Genomic DNA, 18822 nt, shown 5'->3' with positions numbered 1-18822 from the left:
TAAACTGCTTCTGACCTGACCTTGTCCGGTTAACCGTGTTTTACTAACATCGGTCCCAAATGTGAAGAAAACAAGACCGTTCGGACACCTTGCGAAAAAGAGGTGCGTTGCTATTATTGTGTAAAGTGTGGACAGTTTTGGTCATTATGGCGTGTTGTGAGCATACAAAAAATTCACATGAACAATAATTGCAGGTCCCAAATTTTGGAAAATCCCACCATATATTCCTCCCTACCTCAGCTTCTCTATCTGTTTGTGACAGAAACCCATCCGACCCTCTCGCTAAAAAATAACCATCCCTTCTTCTCAGCTGTCTCAAAACACCCAAGAGTTATTTTCTGTGTTCAAAAAATCGAGATATTCGGGCGGGCTCTGGTCGAGGCGATTTACTGGGACGGATCCATGGCTAGCGCAGAGAGCTCCGATGGTTGGAGCGACTCTGAATCAGGAGAAAACCCAAGTCCAATCCAGAGAGAGAAAAAGAGTTATTTGTGTGAAAGAGGGTGGATCCTAGGAAGAGTGTTCGACCCTCGAAGCAAAATCATTCAGGAATGGAACAGGGTCTTCCTCTTAGTCTGTGCTGCTGGGCTCGCAGTCGACCCCCTCTTTTTGTACGCTCTCTCTATAAGCGACACCTGTCTCTGCCTCTTCATCGACGGCTGGTTTGCACTGACGGTGACGGCCCTGCGTTGCATGACTGATTTGATGCACCTGTGTAACATGTGGGTTCAGTTGAAGACGTGCTATGTAACAAAGCACTCTGTAGGGGTGGGGGGTGGAACCCTACAAACTCATCCTAGGGCAGTTGCCCTCCATTATTTGACCTCTAAGAAGGGCTTCCTGTTTGACCTCTTTGTTATACTTCCCATTCAACAAGTGAGACCCCTCTCTCTCTCTCTCTCTCTCTCAATCAATTACAAATCCAATAATTCAAAAAAACTCTTTCTCAGCTTCCCTCTGTACTGACCTGTTTGTGTTTTTTATTTTTATTTTTTTGATAAGTAAATTTTAAGGTAATGATGCATCGTGATGCATTGCCTACCCTCTATCGTATCCATCTTTAACACTGTGGGGTTCGTGCTGTTGTTTTTTTTTTTTCTTCTTTTTAAATGAATGTTAACACTTGGGGGGCTCTATGCTCAATCACTAAGTCGTTGTTTAAAATATAAACAGAAGACTAATAAGATGCACCTTCAAATAGTGCTGAAAGATGTTTTGAAACAATGGCTGGAAAATTTATTTATAAAATTGAAAGCTTAAAAATTAGTGTAGAATGAGCATATTTATAAACATTTGAAAGACTTGAGAATTGACCGTCAGAAAATTCATTACAGTATGTCCAAGATTTGAAATCCATTTATTCTCATGTCTATTCAAGGTGGAGATGATTAATTGGAGGATTTTTTTAGCATCCAAACAACTTTTTTTAGTAAATTTTTTTAGGTGGGTCTTAATTTGATTGTTTAGAGCCTAACTCTTATATAATTTTTTTTTTATATGTAAGTGAAATGTTCTTCATATCTCTCTAAAAGCAAATTTACAGTGACACTCAGAACCCGTTCATTTATTTTATTTTATTTTATTTTTGCAGATGGTTTTATGGGTTGTTGCACCAAATTTGATAAGGCTAGGCTCCACCACCACAGTGATGACAGTGTTTCTGATAATGTTTCTTTTCCAATATCTCCCCAAATTATACCACGCAATCTCTCTCTTACGAAGGATGCAGAACCTGTCCGGCTACATTTTTGGAACAATTTGGTGGGGTTTTGCCCTCAATATGATTGCATACTTCGTGGCTGCTCATGTGAGTAAGTTCTTGCCTTTTTATTATTGTTAACAGTCATTTACGTACGGATTTTCAAACTTTTTTTTAATACAAATTGCTTCATCTTGAGGTGAAAATTATAGAGAAGGCCACTCCCGGGCCTTATTTGTAATTTCTACCAGTAAACAAAGCATTTTGTATTTTTTTTAAAAAAAATTAAAAACAGTATGTAATGGAAAATTGTTTCATGCGGGCTGGACCGTATTTCTACAATGTGTGCATCTTAATGATGGATGCAAGTAGGTGTTCCATCTAAAAACAATAGAAACTAATGGTCCAAATGTTTTTTTGCTGGAATTATTATTTTTAATTTTTAAAATTTATTTATTTTTCATACTCACGATCTCCATGTTAGATATTTACATGTCCTTAAAATTTAAGTCTTAAAATCCACCTCATAAATAGATTTATTAAGAGGCTCGCATTTCTACATGTGAAGGATTGGCCACATAGAAACGGGGTCCATATGTAAATTACTCTTATTGTTATGGAAAATTATTTCATGCAGGCTGGACCACATTTCTACTTATGCGGTCCAGAAAGTGTAAAGCATCAATCTTAAAGATAGATGCAAGCATCTAAAAACAATGGAAACCAACGGTCCAAATGTTTTTTTACTAGAAATATTATTTTTAGTTTTTAAATTTTAGTTATTTATTCATATTCATGATCTCTATGTTAGAGATTACATGTCCTTAAAAATTGAGTCTTAAAATCCATTTTAAAGATAGGCAGATTTATTAAGAAGCCCACATTTATGCATATGTGGGCTTCGCCGCATAAAAACTTGATCCTATTGTTATTTTATCTGACCTTTTTATTATGAAAAATTGTTTCATGTGGGCATTTCTTCATATGCCATCCAAAAAGTATAAAGCATCCATCTTAAAGTAGTTGTTCCATCTAAAAGCAATAGAAACTAACCGTTCAAATCTTTTTTTTATTAAAATTAAGATTTTTAGTTTTTAAAATTTATTAAAATTTTCATATTCATGATCTCTATGTTAGAGATTCATGTGCTTAAAAATTAAGTTTTAAAATCCATTTTAAAAAATAGATTTATTAAGAAGCCCGAATTTCTACGTAGGCGGGCTTGGCCGCATACAAACCGGGTCCTTTTATTATTTCACCGCACGGTTATTTCCTTGCAAATAATTGCTTGTAGGTTGGACGTCACAGCAAGTACATGTGTCCTGTTCTTTTCTTTTTCACTAGATGTCGAGCCAAGGGATCGATCGCCCTCATCTTCTCTCTCTACCGTGGCTTAGGACGGGTCTTGTGTCAATGTGTTGGAACTTTGAACCTTCATGTGATGACTCATGTTCTCAATCTCTTTTCATTTGTCCTATCGGTCTTTCAAAGTAAAATGGTAAATTTTGTTGTGAAGCTTTTTTTTATTTTTTGTCTTTGGTTTTTTTGTCTAATTTAAACCAGTGTTCAACGGATCGGGCCTAGTCGGTCCTGCTCCCATCCGATTAGGCCGACTGGTTCCGATTAAATCCGCTGATTAGTGTCCCCATTTTTTTGAAAAAATGCATTTTGATAAAAAAAATCTTAAAAAACTCAAAAAATCTTTAAAAAATGTAAAAAATGTTTAAAATTTATATGTATTTTTTTTTATAGTCACATGAAAAGTAAAAAAATAAATATTATAAACATAATTGAGTTACGGAGAAAATGATTACGCATTGAAACAATACTTTTTCAATGTTCAATATATATTAAATTGTATATTATATATAATATGTAATCAATATATACTATATAATATATTACATTAATAAAAATATATATATAAATATAATATGATATAATATTATAAAATATTATAATATTTTAACTCAAGACCATGTTTTTTTTTTGGGTATTTTGAAATTCAATTAAAAATGTAGGTAAAATATAAAATTATTCGTCTCTTTGTGAAAAATTTGATAAATTTCTATTGTTCTCTGATATTTGTGCCTATGTGCCCCTTTGGGGGGTAGGGGTTGATGGTGTAGGTATTAGATTCAAGTTCAAATCAGATGAGCAATGAAAAATTTATCCTCTTAGTTGAGGGACCTTCGGGCTTGGCACCCTGTCAGGCATAACCACCTGTAGTGCGTTTGAGTCTACTCGCCTAAGGCGGCAAACCATGCAGTTAGCAAATAAAAAAATTATAATAATACTGTATAAAGTTTTTAGTAGAGAAATAGAAGAAGAAAAATTGTTTCATGCAGGCCGGACAGCATTTCTACAATATGCGGTCCATAAGTATAAAGCATCCATCTTAAAAATGGATGCAAATAGGTTATCCATCTTAAAACAAAAGTAACTAATGGTCGAAATATTTTTTTTAATATAATTATTATTTCTAATTTTTAAATTATTATTTAATTTTTTCTTATTCATGATCTCTATGTTAAAAATTATATATTCTCTAAAAAATAGGATCAATTTATATTTAGAAAACATATTTATTGTCAAGCCCGCATTTCTATAGCATGTTGGCTGGCCGCATAGAAAACGTGTCCATAGAAGAATAGGGAAAAAAAAGAAAAGGAGAAATATATTAAAAATGTTATAAGGATAGCTTTGCAGACTCTGCAATGTGACAATGCACTTATCGGCCGATTTTTAAAACAAATCGCTTATTAGTGCACTAATTGGCCGATTAGTGCATTGAAAAAAATTCCTACATACATGACCGTTGGAATCGAGCTAGATAGGGATCGGTCAGTGGCCGATCCCGAGTTAGTCGGCCAATTTTTTAAAAATCGGCCAATCTTGTAAACACTGAGCATGACTTGCTTAACATTCCACTTCCCGACAACTGTTTGTTTTCAGAGAACATTTTCCTTCTTGCAAACAAACAAGGCCGAATAGTTTGTTTTGATGCTGGATAATCCTCGAATTGATCATATTGACCTTGGGATGTACGAATCAGTGTTTGCAAACTCGGCCAGTCCAACTTGGAGCCGGTCGGTCAAACCGTAACCGGGCACTTGTCGATCCGATTTTGACAGCCTGGTTGAGTCTTTTAAAAAACATTAAAAGAAATAACAGAAAATCCCAAAAAATAAAGATTTTGTTTGTAATATATTTTTTAATTTTTTTTTTATCATTTTAACTTATTTTTATATTTTCCCATTTTTAAATTATTTTTCAAAAATACTCTAGGCATAAATCAATTTTTTTAAATCCAATTTTTTCACTAATTTTCAACTTCATTTGGATGTGCTTTGTTTAATCATACTTTAAACACACTTTTCACACTTTTTTTGTATTTTTTGTAAGAATTTATGGACTAGTCAACTGTTTTTCCCGATTAGGCTGGTTAAACCAGTCGGTTTATCAGTTATTTCGAACCAGCCATTGGCTGGTTTCTGAGGCCGGTTCAATTTTTCAAAGGCTGGTATGAATAGGGGAAGAATATGATTTCAATTCTTACTAATTGCACGTCTTATAATAAATTATTTGGATAATTATCATCATCCAAGTCTTACCCCAATTATTTGGGGTCGGTTATATGAATCATGTTCCTTTATTTTTATATAATATAAGTTCATTATTCATGATATGATGTGACAAATTATTTAGAGCGCCCATTTTTTAAATATTCTATTGTTTATACTTTATAGATGTGCTTAATCTGTACTATTTTTGGAGTCAGTTTCATAATAAGGGTTGGACATGATTTTTTCAAGCCATCTTCCAATGAAGTTTGGAAGTGTGACTTATTTTGATTATTTAAGGTTACCACCTTATACATACCACACCCCTTAATATTTTGCTTATTTTTTATAGGAAAATGACCTTTACCCATCTTCCCAAAAGTTCCATCCCTATTAGCCTTTTGGGTTCACCAAAATCCCCTGTACCCCCGCAAATTTAAAATTTTGAGAGTGTTAGCCCTCTAATTGTTTTTTTTTTTATTTTTTATTTTTATTTTAAATTTGATTTTTTTATTTTATAAAATTCCAAACCCATATATTAGTCAACCATTTTTTTTTTTTGTGACTTGATACACAAATTTTATTGATGATATTAATTTATAATTATTATAATTAATTAATAATTATAATAATAACAATAATAACAACAATAATATATTAATGATTAAATATTTCATAAGTAATTTGATAAAAAAATTTAATAAATAAATAATAATAACCATTAACAATAGTAACAAATATATTGATTAATCACTTTTCAAGTTCAAACGATATTGATATAATTGTAAAATACATCATAATGTTAAATAAAATTTTTCTTTTTTTTCATGTCTAGATTTATAGAGTGGGATTCATGGAGGTAAGATCGGTTTTAGGCAATAGAAGAGAAAGCGAAGGGAAAATTTTGTAAAACAAAGAGATCAAGTTTGTAAATAAAACAAAGAAAAATATAATTATGGAACTAATGGTCCCAAAGTTTAAAACTTGAAGGGGTTCAAGGGATTTTGGTTAACCCAAAGGGTTAATAGGAATGGAAATTTCAGGGGGAGACATTTTCTTCTTTTTTTTTATTTGGTTTCAAAAGCCCATTAAAATACACTCTCTTGAGTTGGAATAGTTGAAAAGGGCTGGCTAATACGTTAAATACTTGATAAGCTGGATGTATTTTGATAAATTTTCCAGCCAAAAGTTTTGGCCAAGGATAAAACAAATCCTTCTATATGTATCTTAATGATATTGCTTAACGTATTTTCTATTGATAAAAAATGCTATTATTTACAAATTTGGCGAAAGATTGTTCAAGTTTGATAAATTAGAAAGGTCCCATACTGTAGAGGAAACTTTTAAATAGTTTTACAAGGTATCTATTGATGTTGAGGTAGTGTGAGAGGAGTGAAAACCACAGGCTTGTTTTTTGCGTGCATCGTTCCTGCAATAAGTTTTTTTTTGCGTCCATCATCCCACAGGCCATAACAAAACAACTAATGAAGGAATGGATGATGATGATTATATATTGTCACCCTTTGATATATTTATATACAAGTACTTTTTTTCTTATGTTTAAAATACTCTCATATCTTTTTTATTTTACAATCAAATCCGATCTTTAAAACATAAATTGTATTTTAATTTTATCTAAGCTCCAATTTGCGATGTACATATTTTTCACTATCATACACCTACAAAAAATATTTAAAAAATACTTTAAAAACAAATAAATTATGAAATTACCCCTAGATAGTATAGTTGTATTTTATTTATTTTATTTTAAATATTTTGTATAGATGTATGATGTCAGAAATTATAGACATACCAAATTTGAGCTTAATATAATATATTGAAAATGAGAAAATATTAAAATACACTTTATCTCCTTTAAAAAAAAAAAAAAATGACATGTAAATTTCCAAATAAATAAATAAATAAAAATAATAAAATAAATAAATAAAATAATAATAATAATAATAACAATAACAATAATGAATTGTATGGCACTACTCTCTCTCCATCATCTTCCAATTAATTGAATTGAGTGACTCCAACTGTCGTTGTTTCACTATAGCTATATAGATCACTATTATATCTTATTAAATCTTGAACTGTTTTTTTTTTATAATTAAGTGGGGAAGATAAGCTCCTACCCGCTTTTTCAAATAGTTTAAGAATTAGGTTTTCTTAAGGTGTTAGTCGAACAGAGAATGAAAACCACAATGTTGTGATTAGAGTGTGGACCACCACGACCCCAGCCCCTTCCCCAAAAACCTAGATTCAGCTTGCTCAATTTGAAGTCTCTGTCTCTGTCTCTGTCTCTGTCTCAATAGGCCGCAGGAGCATGCTGGTACTTGCTAGGGATTCAGAGGGCAGCAAAGTGTTTGAGAGTGCAATGTCGAGGCATGGCGAGTTGCTCCTTAACGACATTAGGATGCAAAGACACTATATACTATGGCACCGCCATTGTTAGGGACTCCATGAGAATGGCCTGGGGAGCAAATAAGCAAGTGAGGCATATGTGTATAGACACTGCGGATAACTTTAACTATGGAGCATACAAATGGGTAGTCCCACTTGTCACAAACTCAAGTCGTTTGGAGAAGATACTCTTCCCCATCTTTTGGGGATTAATGACTCTGAGGTATGCCAAATCCTATATTCGTTTTTTTCACTTCCAAAGCTTTTAAGAGATCTAAATTGGTTGGGATTTTTGGCGACAATGAAATTGAGGTTCCAAACTGGAACCTTACTCCCCCTCTAACAAAACCTTAAATTTGTCGGATCGCCAATCTAAATGGTCTAGATTGTCGATACAGCTGACTCAAACTGGAATTAGTGGGTGGATGATCCACCCCACCAATTTTCGGAATTAGTGGGTAGATGATCCACCCCACCAAATTTTCTTTCTATTGATTGCAAACTCGTCCATCTTATTTTCACAAGGTTGAATTCCTTATTATCCATTCCACAAGTGCTGAAATAGTCTTTCTTATGTTTTTCTTATGTTCTTTCTTAAAAGCACTTTTGGGAACTTGGAGAGCACGACGGAATGGGTGGAGGTGGTGTTCAATATCATAATTCTAACAAGTGGCCTATTGCTAGTTACAATGTTGATCGGTAATATTAAGGTAAGTTGAGATCCTAATTTTCCTAGTTCACGTGTTTACGTGGTAGAGAGAGAGGGCTTTTTCTTTTTTTTTTTTTAGTGATTTAATTACGGATCTTAAAATTTTAGGTAAAATAAAAAATGTTCGGTTTATAAATACAAATTAAAAAGAAGGTTAGTCAACCCATTTTTGGTTAGTTATTTCAAAATTACCCCTCGATCAACCCTAATTTTGATTTTTTAAAGTTTTTGTTAGTTTTTTTTGTTAGCGGGGCTACTAACGAAAAATCTAAAAATAATCGAAATTCGGGTTGACCAATGGGCTATTTTAGAAAAAAAACAAAAAACGGTAGGTTGACCGATCTTCTTTGTAATTTTTGTTTATAAGTGAAACATTTCGTATTTTACCTAAAATTGTAGCGTCCATATATAAATCACTTTTTTTTTTAGGGTAATTCAATGGGGAAGACGGCCTTTATCCGATTTTTTCAAGTAGATTAGGAGTTAGTCATTTTTTAAAAGTATTAGTGGGTGGCTTTAGTGGTGGTGGAACAGGGGTGGTACAACCACGACCCCCAACTGGGGCTTTTTGGAATTGTTTAGAAGTGTTGTTTATACTTGACAAGAGATAATGTTTGTTTAGATTAGGAGTGAGAGAGAGATGGTTTGGATTGTTTAGAAGAGTGGTCGTGGTTAATGGGAAATGGTTGGTGTTTGTTTGTTGTCTGTGGAAAAAAAAAAAAGGTATTCCTGCAAGCGACGACATCGAAGAAGCAGGCAATGCAGCTGAAGATGAGGAACATGGAGTGGTGGATGAATAGGAGGCAGCTGCCGCAGGCATACAGGCAGCGGTTGAGGCAGTACGAGAGGCAGAGGTGGGCGGCCATGAGAGGAGTGGACGAAGTGGCAATGATCAAGAACCTGCCTGAGGGCCTACGCCGTGACATCAAGTATCACCTCTGCCTTGACCTTGTTCGCCAGGTAACTTAACCAAACCAACTTTTTTTATCTACTCTCTCTAAATTACTCGCTCTTTTCTCTCTCTACAATTATATATACAACTCGTGTCACATCTCTGTGTAGTCTTAGCCAGGCTGGGCCTGGCCGTAGTACTGATGAGTTTTATGATGATCTCTCTTTAGCCTAGGCAGTAATCCCAATGAGTTTTATAGTAAAATCTCGTACTGATGAGTTTTATGATGATCTCTCTTTAGCCTAGGCAGTAATCCCAATGAGTTTTATAGTAAAATCTCGTACTGATGAGTTTTATGATGATCTCTCTTTAGCCTAGGCAGTAATCCCAATGAGTTTTATAGTAAAATCTCGAACTTCATTCTCATAAAAAAAATAAGGATCCAATCGCCACCCCCTTAAAGGGTATGGGCCAGTCTAGTGGCTCTTGACTTGGGCCTAATAACTGCTTTGAGCTGTATCTTCTACGGCAAGGTCAAGTCCTGCATTGTAGATCCTAAAATATTTTTGGATGCTGGAGGGATCCAAAATTTTTTAAAATCCATGACTTGAAAAAAAGAATTTCATATTTATATAGGTCTCACTTTTTTGGTCCAAAATACGATCGGGCCTCATCACCTTAAAAACTCAAGCCAAACCAAAAGTTAAAAATTGAAATCCGAGCAAAACCTACCCTACGCTATTTCGAGATGGGCTCGGGCCAGACCCACTGGCTCTACCCATCATATGCGAACCATCAGCAACAGGGGGCAAGAGGTGAGAGCGTGAGCCGCATTGGTGGGTGAAAGGTCTCTCTCTATTTCTTTTACCTTAAAAAATTTGGCACTCGCGGACAATGAAGTCCCATTAGCACATACAATGTACATGATACTGAGAGAGACTGGTTGAAAACTTGGCCTGCCTAACATGGGAACTTTTTTTGGCCGAGAGAAAAACATTATTTGTTGATAGACCTGGCCTGTTGGGTCCTAGGTTTATTTTGTCGCGTCCCGAGTCTGGTCGGGTCTATTACCACCCTCACTAAAAACTTGTTTCTTTTTTTTTTTGCATTTTTTTTACTGTCACATACACATTATTGGTAAGAAGGTCACAATTGCCTTCTATTAGATTTCAAGCCGGTCTGATTTGTCGCTTAAGAGCTAAATATGACTACGAGGTCTTATTGTATACGATCATTAATACATCTAAATGAATAGGGCTTGAAGCATTTTATCTCCAACAATTTACAGATACAGGTCGGGTCCAACCGGATCCGAACCCAGACCCTAATAGTTTTTGGATCCAGGTTTTGGACCCAGACCCGACCCGCGAGGTCCAAATGTAATATCTGTACCCGAACCCGTATCTGTTATATCCGGCAGGTCCCAAATGGGGTCCAAGTCCAATACCACCCCTAGGTGGATTTTCTTGGGTCAGCTGAATCATCTGTTCATTTTCATTGGCGCTCTAGAGTCCTTGGATTTTGGATTCAAGGTTCCATACTCTATGCCGCATAGTATAATTAAAGTTAAGGGAAAGGTTTCTATACTTCCCTTACAGGATAGAAGATCTATGCTTCCCCTACCATCCAGCCGTCCAATTTTGATCAAGATAGCCACTCATTATTTGTTCTTAGATTCGACGTTTCAAAGTATTTTATTTTTATTTATTTTTATAAAAATTGTATGAATATGAAATTTGGTACGTGCTATCTTCTCATTGGGGAACACCTATAAAAAATATTAAAAATAATTTTTGATAAAATATAATGACCAAAATACGTCTTGAAACTTTTAAGGGTATTTTGGTCATTTTATTTTATTGGAAATATTTTTTTTATATAGTTTTTGCTATTGATATTTTAATAGAGGAATGGACGTCCAAAATTTGGTGTCAAAATAGTTTATAGAAAAAAATTAAAAATAAAATAGTGTAGAGACATGACATTGTGATTGGAGGCAATCTTAGCCATCTATTCAGAATGGACGGTTGGATAAGGGGAACTATATAAGTTTTATGTGGTAGGGGAAGCATGGAAAGTTTTTTCTATACTTCCCCTTGACTTAAAGTTCAATCAAAGTTTTTTTTTAGGGAAAATATCCTATCATCTCCTATTTTTAACTTCTATATCTCATTAGACTCAAGAATTGAAAATATTACTTGTAAGCAAAAAGACTTTATCTTTTCTATCTTCCAACCCCCTAAACCCTTTTGATTACGTACTATTGACCACAACAACTTATGAAATGACTCTATCTCTCTCTCTAAAACTCCATCTTTGTCAAATCGTCTCTCTCTCAAGACTCCATCTGTCTCTAAAACCCAAACTTCATCTCTCTCTATCCCAAAACTCTATTTCTCTCTCTAAAACTCAAACTCCATCTCTCTCATACACATAAGAACGTGTGCTCATGTTCAAGCTCAAGCTAAACCCCTTGGTTGGTAAACTCATCGAGAAGCGAAGAGAGAGATGGAGTTTTAGTGGGAGAGAGATGGAGTTTGAATAGGGTGTCATTTTAGTGTTTGTTTGGGTAAGCACTTTATAGTCAAAAGAGTTCACGGAGTTTATGATAGAAAAGATGGAGACCTTTTACTTATAAGTAATATTTTCATTTTTTGGGTTTTATCATATATGAAAGTTAAAAATAGGAGATAAATAAATATTTTCCCTTTTTCTTATACTAACTTATCATAGACATAAGATGCTCTCCATCTTGAATACCCTTTACATGCGGACGAGTCTCGTTAAATACCCTTTACCTTTTTTGTATGAATCTTTTCTTTAAAAGTCAAGTAACATCAAAACATAAGGAAAAAAGCCTACTAAGAGAAAGGGAAAGAGGGAGAAAACGGCATAGATGATAGTAAGCTCCTTAAGGGCACTTTTACTAATTTAAATATGGAAATTCATAAAACCTAAAAGTTTTAGGGCAGGTTTGGTTTGTGTGAAAGTATTTTCACGTAAAAAAAGAAAAAGAAAAAAAAGGGTTTAAGGGTTTATATAGAGCCGAGGCTCTAAATAATCAAATTAGAGCACATCTCAAAAAGTTTACTACAAGAAGTTGTTTTGGTGCCCAAATATCTTCAAATTGATCATCACGACATCAAGATGCATGGATATGATAAAAAAATCGATTTTAAGTTTTGGAAATAGTGCATCTTGTAATGCATTTTTGGACTGTCAATATTCAAGAATTTCAAGTTTTCATAGATATTCTCGATCTGTACTATTTTTTAAGCTTTAAATTTTATAATTAAAGATGAAAATATATTTTAAGTCTATCACAAACATTTCCAGTATTGAAACCACATTTTTCGACACTATTTGACGGTACGCTTTACTTTGATTGTTTAGAGCCTCGGCTCTATACAAGGTGCATCTAAAAAGAATTCTCTCATGTGGTTAGGTGTGGGAATATTTTTGCAAAAATTAATTGTCAATTGGTGTGAAAAGATAAACCGTTATCATTTGGTGTGAGAATACTCCCACAGAGGGAATTGTTTACACTAAACAAATGTATCCTCACTACTTCGAAAGATACAACTATTTATATCTAGAAATTTTGAAATATTTATTTGATATTTTAAAAATAAAACTAAAATTCAATACAAATGCAATTATGACCATTGGATCAGCCTAGATTCAATCTTGGCCATGGGGCTTACACTATAGTTGTTAGCTAGAGGGCTAACAAAACACACACTCTCTCTCTCTGTTTATATATATATATATATATATATTTCTGTGAGCCAATGGGCTCACAAGAAAAAATGAGCCCAATGACCCAGAGTGAATCTGGGCCGATCTAACGATCACAAATGCTCGATAGTGTTCGAATTTTAAGTTTGTTTTATACAAGTCCAAATTACTTGAAATTTTAAACGTGTGTTGATAAAAAATAGGTGAATATTTAAAAAATATTAAAAAAATGTTCTACATGAAAAATAATGATCAAAATACCCCTGTAAATTTTTGAGGGTATTTTGGTCATTTTAATTTTACGGATTATTTTTTTTATATTTTTATTAGATGCAACTTGATGAGAAGAATATTCACTTAAAATTTTTATATAAATACAATGAGAACATTTACCTTTGGTATAGGGTGATCAGATAGTCAAAATTAATCTCGACCATTAGATGTGTAATTGGGTGGTTGCATTTATTCTATTACCAGACTCAATCTTCCAAAGGAATTTTCTCAAACTTTTTGACACACTTAAGCTATCAAATTATATATATATATATATATATATATATATATATATATATATATATATATATATATATAATGATCCTATGAGACCTTCCAACACCCATGTGTGTAGGTCCCCAAAGGATCACCATTAAATTTGGTACAGATCTTTAGAAAATTTATCACAGGGACTTGACTTTTATTGAGTTCTGTGCTAAATTTAATGATGATCCTTTGAGGTACTACACACTGAGTGTGGAAAGGTCTCATAAGATTATTATTTATATTAATAAAACTATTTGATTTGGTAGTTAGATTTAAAATAAGATGGGCGACGATTTGCTATTGACCAATTTCAAAATTGAAAAGAAAATTTCTCAATATTTGCAACACATCCTAAGCTCTTGGCTAAGAACAATCATGACCTCTTTGTAATAAAAAAAGGAGTTATATATATGCAATTCCAAAATAACACAAATATACGTGCGCAATCCCGACTGTTATTTACCCAAAAAAATCCTGACTGTCCAACCGCTCTTGGACCATAATAGGTCCAATCTCCACCATTCAACATGGGTTGTAGCATGCCCCTTCCTATGAGCAGAGAAGCTAACGTTTTGGGCCACTGCTTTGATGGTTCATCACCAGGTTGGTTATACGGTGACAACGGGGGGTAGCTTAGGGGCCCGTTATAATTAATTTAACAAATTTAATAAATAACAATGATACTCTTTACCCGGCTACTAATTAGATTATTTATATGTGAATCATATCACTTTATATATATCTTGGGAGCGGCTACTTTGTACATAAGCTAAAAGGTTGGGACCGTTTTCAGCTCACCTCTCTCGGGACTTGCTTAGGTGGGACCAACACCGGGTTATGGCCTTATCAATTTATATGTGTGTGTTAAAATACAGGTACCGTTGTTTCAACACATGGATGATTTGGTCCTTGAGAACATATGCGACCGTGTCAAGTCTGTAATCTTCCCCAAGGGGGAGACGGTAAGTCTTTTCCCACACCTTTATTTTTATTTTTATTTTTATTTTTGTATAGTTCAATGGTAGGAATTAAACATGATATGCAGTATTGTTTGACATCATCAATTGCTGACCACTCAAGCCCAAATCAAATACCTTATGCCTTTATATTATTTTTATAATTAAATCAAAGCCCTTCCCATAATTGCAGATGTAGGAAGGAATTACCACCTGGTGTTTGAAAAAAAGAACTAGCATTTGAAACCTTCCAAGGGCCAGGACTGACTAACTAGTAAACCGGCTGGTTCAACTGGCCTAACCGGGTAGGTTTTGGCCATTCCAAAAAGTGTTAAAAAAATACAAAAAACTTCAAAAATATATAATGCATGATTAAACAAAGCACATCTAAATAAAGTTGAAAAGTAGTGGACAAAATTTATTTTTAAAAATGGATTTCTACTCAAGGGTATTTTTGAGATTTTTTTAAAAAATGTAAAAATAAGTACTCATAAGCAAAGCACTTACCAAATCTTTGTCAAAATGATAAAAATACATTCCAAAACACATTACAAACAAAATCCTTATTTTTTGAAATTTTATATATGATTTTTTATTTATTTTTAAATACATAGCTCAGACCAACATGTGGCTGGTTATGGTTTGATCGGCAGGTTCCAAGTTGGACCGGCCGAGTTTATGAACAAAGTTACCACCCATGTAGGACCCCACAATGAAAATCGGGACCTCTCAGATCCAGACTAATAATGGGGTATGTCCCTGTTATAGACAGACAGGGGACCTCCCAGAGACCATAACCTTCCACTCACAAAGGGCAAGTCCCTTTTGTTCCTTTGAGTTGCAATACGTGGACGGGTAATCAAGGAGGGGTCCTTTTCTATGCACATTTTCCTTCTTAATTGCGATACGTCTGATCTTTAAGCGAGTATTGGTAAATGGAAAAAGACAATGTAACTCTGAAACAATCAAATTAGAGCCCATATCAAAATTTTTACTAGGAAAGGGTGTTTTGAAACCCAAATATCCTTAAATTGATCATCTCAACATCAAGATGCGGACATGAGAAAAAAAAAATGGATTTCAAGTTTTGGAAATAGTTCATCTTGTAATGCATTTTTGGACCATCAATTTTCAAGATTTTTAAATTTTCATAGATCTGTTTGATCTACACTATTTCTGAAGCTTTAGATTTTATAATTAAAGATGAAAATATACTTTAAAGCTATCACAAAAATTTCTAGTATTGAAACCACATTTCTCGACATTATTTGATGGTGCGCTTTACTTTGATTGTTTAGAGCCTCAGCTTTATACAATTGACCTTTGTTTGTGTCTTCTTGCGGTAACTACACTAGAAGAGTAATTTAGATACATATCTTAAAATTTTATGTAAAATACAAAATACTTCATTTATAGGTTTAAATTACAAAAGAATGTTGGCCAACCTACTTTTTTTTTATTTTATTTTCAAAATTGCCCTTCTGTTAACTCGAATTTTGATTTTTTTTTAAGTTTTTTCGTTATTAGGGTTGTGCCCCAAGCTTTAAGGCACTGCCCTACTGACAAAAAAACTAAAAAAAAAAAAAAAACTAAAAAAAATTCAAAATTCAAGTTGACCGAGGTTCGATTTTAGAAAAATAAAAAAAATAAAAAGTAAGTTGACCGACCTTCTTAGTATTATCCAACTATAAGTGGAGCATTTCGTATTTTACCTAAAATTTTAGGGTCCCAATGTAAAATCACTCTAAAAATATGGGTCTCCGATCACACTGATTTACCAGATAGTGGTCTCCGATCACAGCAAAAATCGGAAATTTGGGGATTAAATTTCATTCATTTTGGTTCATGCCTCCTTGGACTCTATGAAACAGATAACACGCGAGGGCGACCCTGTCGAACGCATGCTCTTTGTGGTGCGCGGCCACCTCCAGAGCTCCCAAGTGCTGCATAACGGCCTTCAGAGCAGCTGCATGCTTGGCCCCGGCAACTTCAGTGGGGATGAGCTCCTCTCCTGGTGCCTCCGCCGCCCCTTTGTTGAGCGTCTTCCCCCCTCATCTGCCACTCTCAAAAGTCTGGAGACCGCAGAGACATTTGTCCTCGAGGCTGCCGACGTGAAGTATGTCACCCAGCATTTCAGGTACACATTCATGAACGAGCGTGTCAAGCGCAGTGCGCGGTACTACTCGCCGGGGTGGAGAACATGGGCTGCGGTGGCTATTCAATTGGCATGGCGGCGTCATAGGCATAGACTGGCCCTCACTTCATTGTCATTTATACGGCCGAGAAGGCCGCTGTCGAGGAGCACATCACTAAGCGAGGACCGGCTCAGGCTGTATACCGCATTGCTCACATCGCCAAAGCCCGATCAAGATGAGTTCTATTAAATCAGGGTATGGAGGGTTGAACTTTTGGCTTTTTTTTTTTTATTATTTGTTATTCTCACCTGAATTTAACCATGCTTTGGGTGGAATAGCAGAAAGACGAACGGGATTCATGTTTTCTGGTGAATAAAAGTTTGGCATTAGGCTTTAGGTGCTGGAACGTGTCGGAATTTGTAGTCTGGTTAAATCCATGGATGATGGATTAGTGGATATGGTAGTCTGTTCGGACTGTGAATGGGATTTTTGCCAGGGATACCGTGTGCTGTTTCAGTTGGTTAACCATTTGCCCTAATTTCAGAGGGGGGGAAATCCTTTGGTGGGTATGAATTGGTATGGTTTCATGAAAGGAGCAGTCCAATTTCTGTTTGTATAGAGTTTATGCATTGATTGATATTTAATTATGCAATGAAATGAATAATCGGGTAGGACTGAGCTCTACCTGAACAATTATCAGTATAGCTTTTGGAAATTTTGATATTTCTCCAGTATTTCTAATTTCTATCCAGCTTTACAAATTGAGGAGAATTCTTATCAAAGACTGAGGATTTCAAAAGAACCTATAAGAGAGAACATCATCAATTGAAGAACATTGATTCAGTTTAACCAATTATAGTCACAGGGAATGAATAAATAGCCATGGGAATGCCTGTAGAAATCTAAATGCTAATTTACTGAAATAATTATGTGGAAAAAAAAAAGTGTCACAGCAAGGAGAGTTTGCAAATGTACATAGACATTTACAATCCTTTCCTTCAAGGTTTCAATAAAAACATGCAGAAAGAGACAGTACTGGTTCATTTTGTTAGTCACCTTGCTTGGGCATGTTCATTAAGTATTTTTTATAGGTGAGGCGGGCCTTACCAATATCCCTGCCTGGTTCAAGCCCATCAGAACCTCTATTGATGGCTAGAGATTATTAGAATGGAAAGGATTAACAAAGCCATCACTTAGAATTGAATATCTCAAGCCTGCTTTCTTGAGTTAATATGAGGTTCAAGGCAACGAGCGGAGCCCGGCCAGCCCCTTCCCTGCCTTTGTCCCCACAGGGCCAGCCCAGGCCATGGCCAAGAAGAGTTAAAGAACAAATAAAGAGAAAAAAAAAAAGAGGAAAATTTAAGGCCGGGTCAGGAGGAACCTAGCCAGCCCTATGGGCCTGGTCTGGCACGGCCTGCAGGACACATTCTATGGCCCAGGTCCTAGGTTATTTAGGTTCAGACTGAGCCGACCGGCCCATTGCCAGCCCTATGCTAGCATAGAGTACTTTCCTCTTAATAATGGCTTTGCTTTGAAGAAAGTTGCTAGAATTCTTGTTCTGTTTTGATTTTCAAAACTAAAAAGTAAGCCTATAAGTTTTGGAGGAGCAGGTTGTACGATAATGTTTTTCAGTGATACCTCAAACTTTAAGATAAATGTGGTAAGAAAGTATTTCCTGTTAAGTGCTGTGGAATAAATTTTAACCCCGTCAAACCCTCATGTTTTTTAGTTCAGTTATATTGATACCTCAAACTTTAAGATAAATGTGGTAAGAAGTCTTTCCTGTTAAGTACTGTGGAATAAATTTTAACCCCGTCAAACCCTCATAGGAATAGAACACGAGACTTCTTGCAAGGTGGTTCATTTACACACAGAGAGCTAACCGGCACACCATTTTACTATTTAGATCACAAAAGTGGCACTTATGTTATCTATAAATATTGTTTTATCTTCATTTTTTTTTAAAAAAAAATATTTGAACTCGGGTGAGTTAATCAGACTCGCTCAAATAAATCACCTTGAAACTGAGTACTTTGACCAAGTTGATTTTTTACTCTTAAGAATAAAAAGAAGAGTCACTATTCATGGTGATAAAGGAAATTATGTCTTATACTTCCTTTTGTAGAAAGAATCTTGAGGAATTTCATTTGCTTGAAATTAAAACTTTGATTATTATTAGCA

The 18822-nt window shown here is 34.7% G+C and overlaps 1 protein-coding gene across 4 annotated transcripts; it reads left to right on the top strand.

Moving 5' to 3' along the window:
• Nucleotides 1–333: 333 nt before the first annotated feature.
• On the top strand, nt 334–17343 carry CNGC4 (cyclic nucleotide-gated cation channel 4). Of its 4 annotated transcripts, none has more exons than XM_011624045.3 (8): nt 334–876; nt 1592–1807; nt 7584–7894; nt 8273–8381; nt 9104–9340; nt 14426–14512; nt 16378–16896; nt 16983–17343. In XM_011624045.3, exons 1-7 carry the CDS (start codon nt 403–405, stop codon nt 16888–16890), a joined length of 1947 nt encoding a protein of 648 aa, XP_011622347.1. In that variant the 5' UTR covers nt 334–402; the 3' UTR covers nt 16891–16896; nt 16983–17343. The 4 variants fall into 4 exon arrangements, with proteins under 4 accessions (XP_011622347.1, XP_011622346.1, XP_088714507.1 ...); XM_088858381.1 differs by having other exon boundaries at nt 561–876; nt 1592–1811; XM_011624044.3 differs by having other exon boundaries at nt 16378–17343.
• Nucleotides 17344–18822: the final 1479 nt, after the last annotated feature.

The sequence above is a fragment of the Amborella trichopoda genome, chromosome 2 (assembly GCF_054954075.1).
Source record: "Amborella trichopoda isolate Santa Cruz 75 chromosome 2, AtrichopodaSantaCruz75HAP2 v2.0, whole genome shotgun sequence".
Lineage (NCBI taxonomy): Eukaryota > Viridiplantae > Streptophyta > Magnoliopsida > Amborellales > Amborellaceae > Amborella > Amborella trichopoda.
Note: the sequence above shows the minus strand (reverse complement) of the source record. Positions and strands in the feature narration are given on the sequence as shown.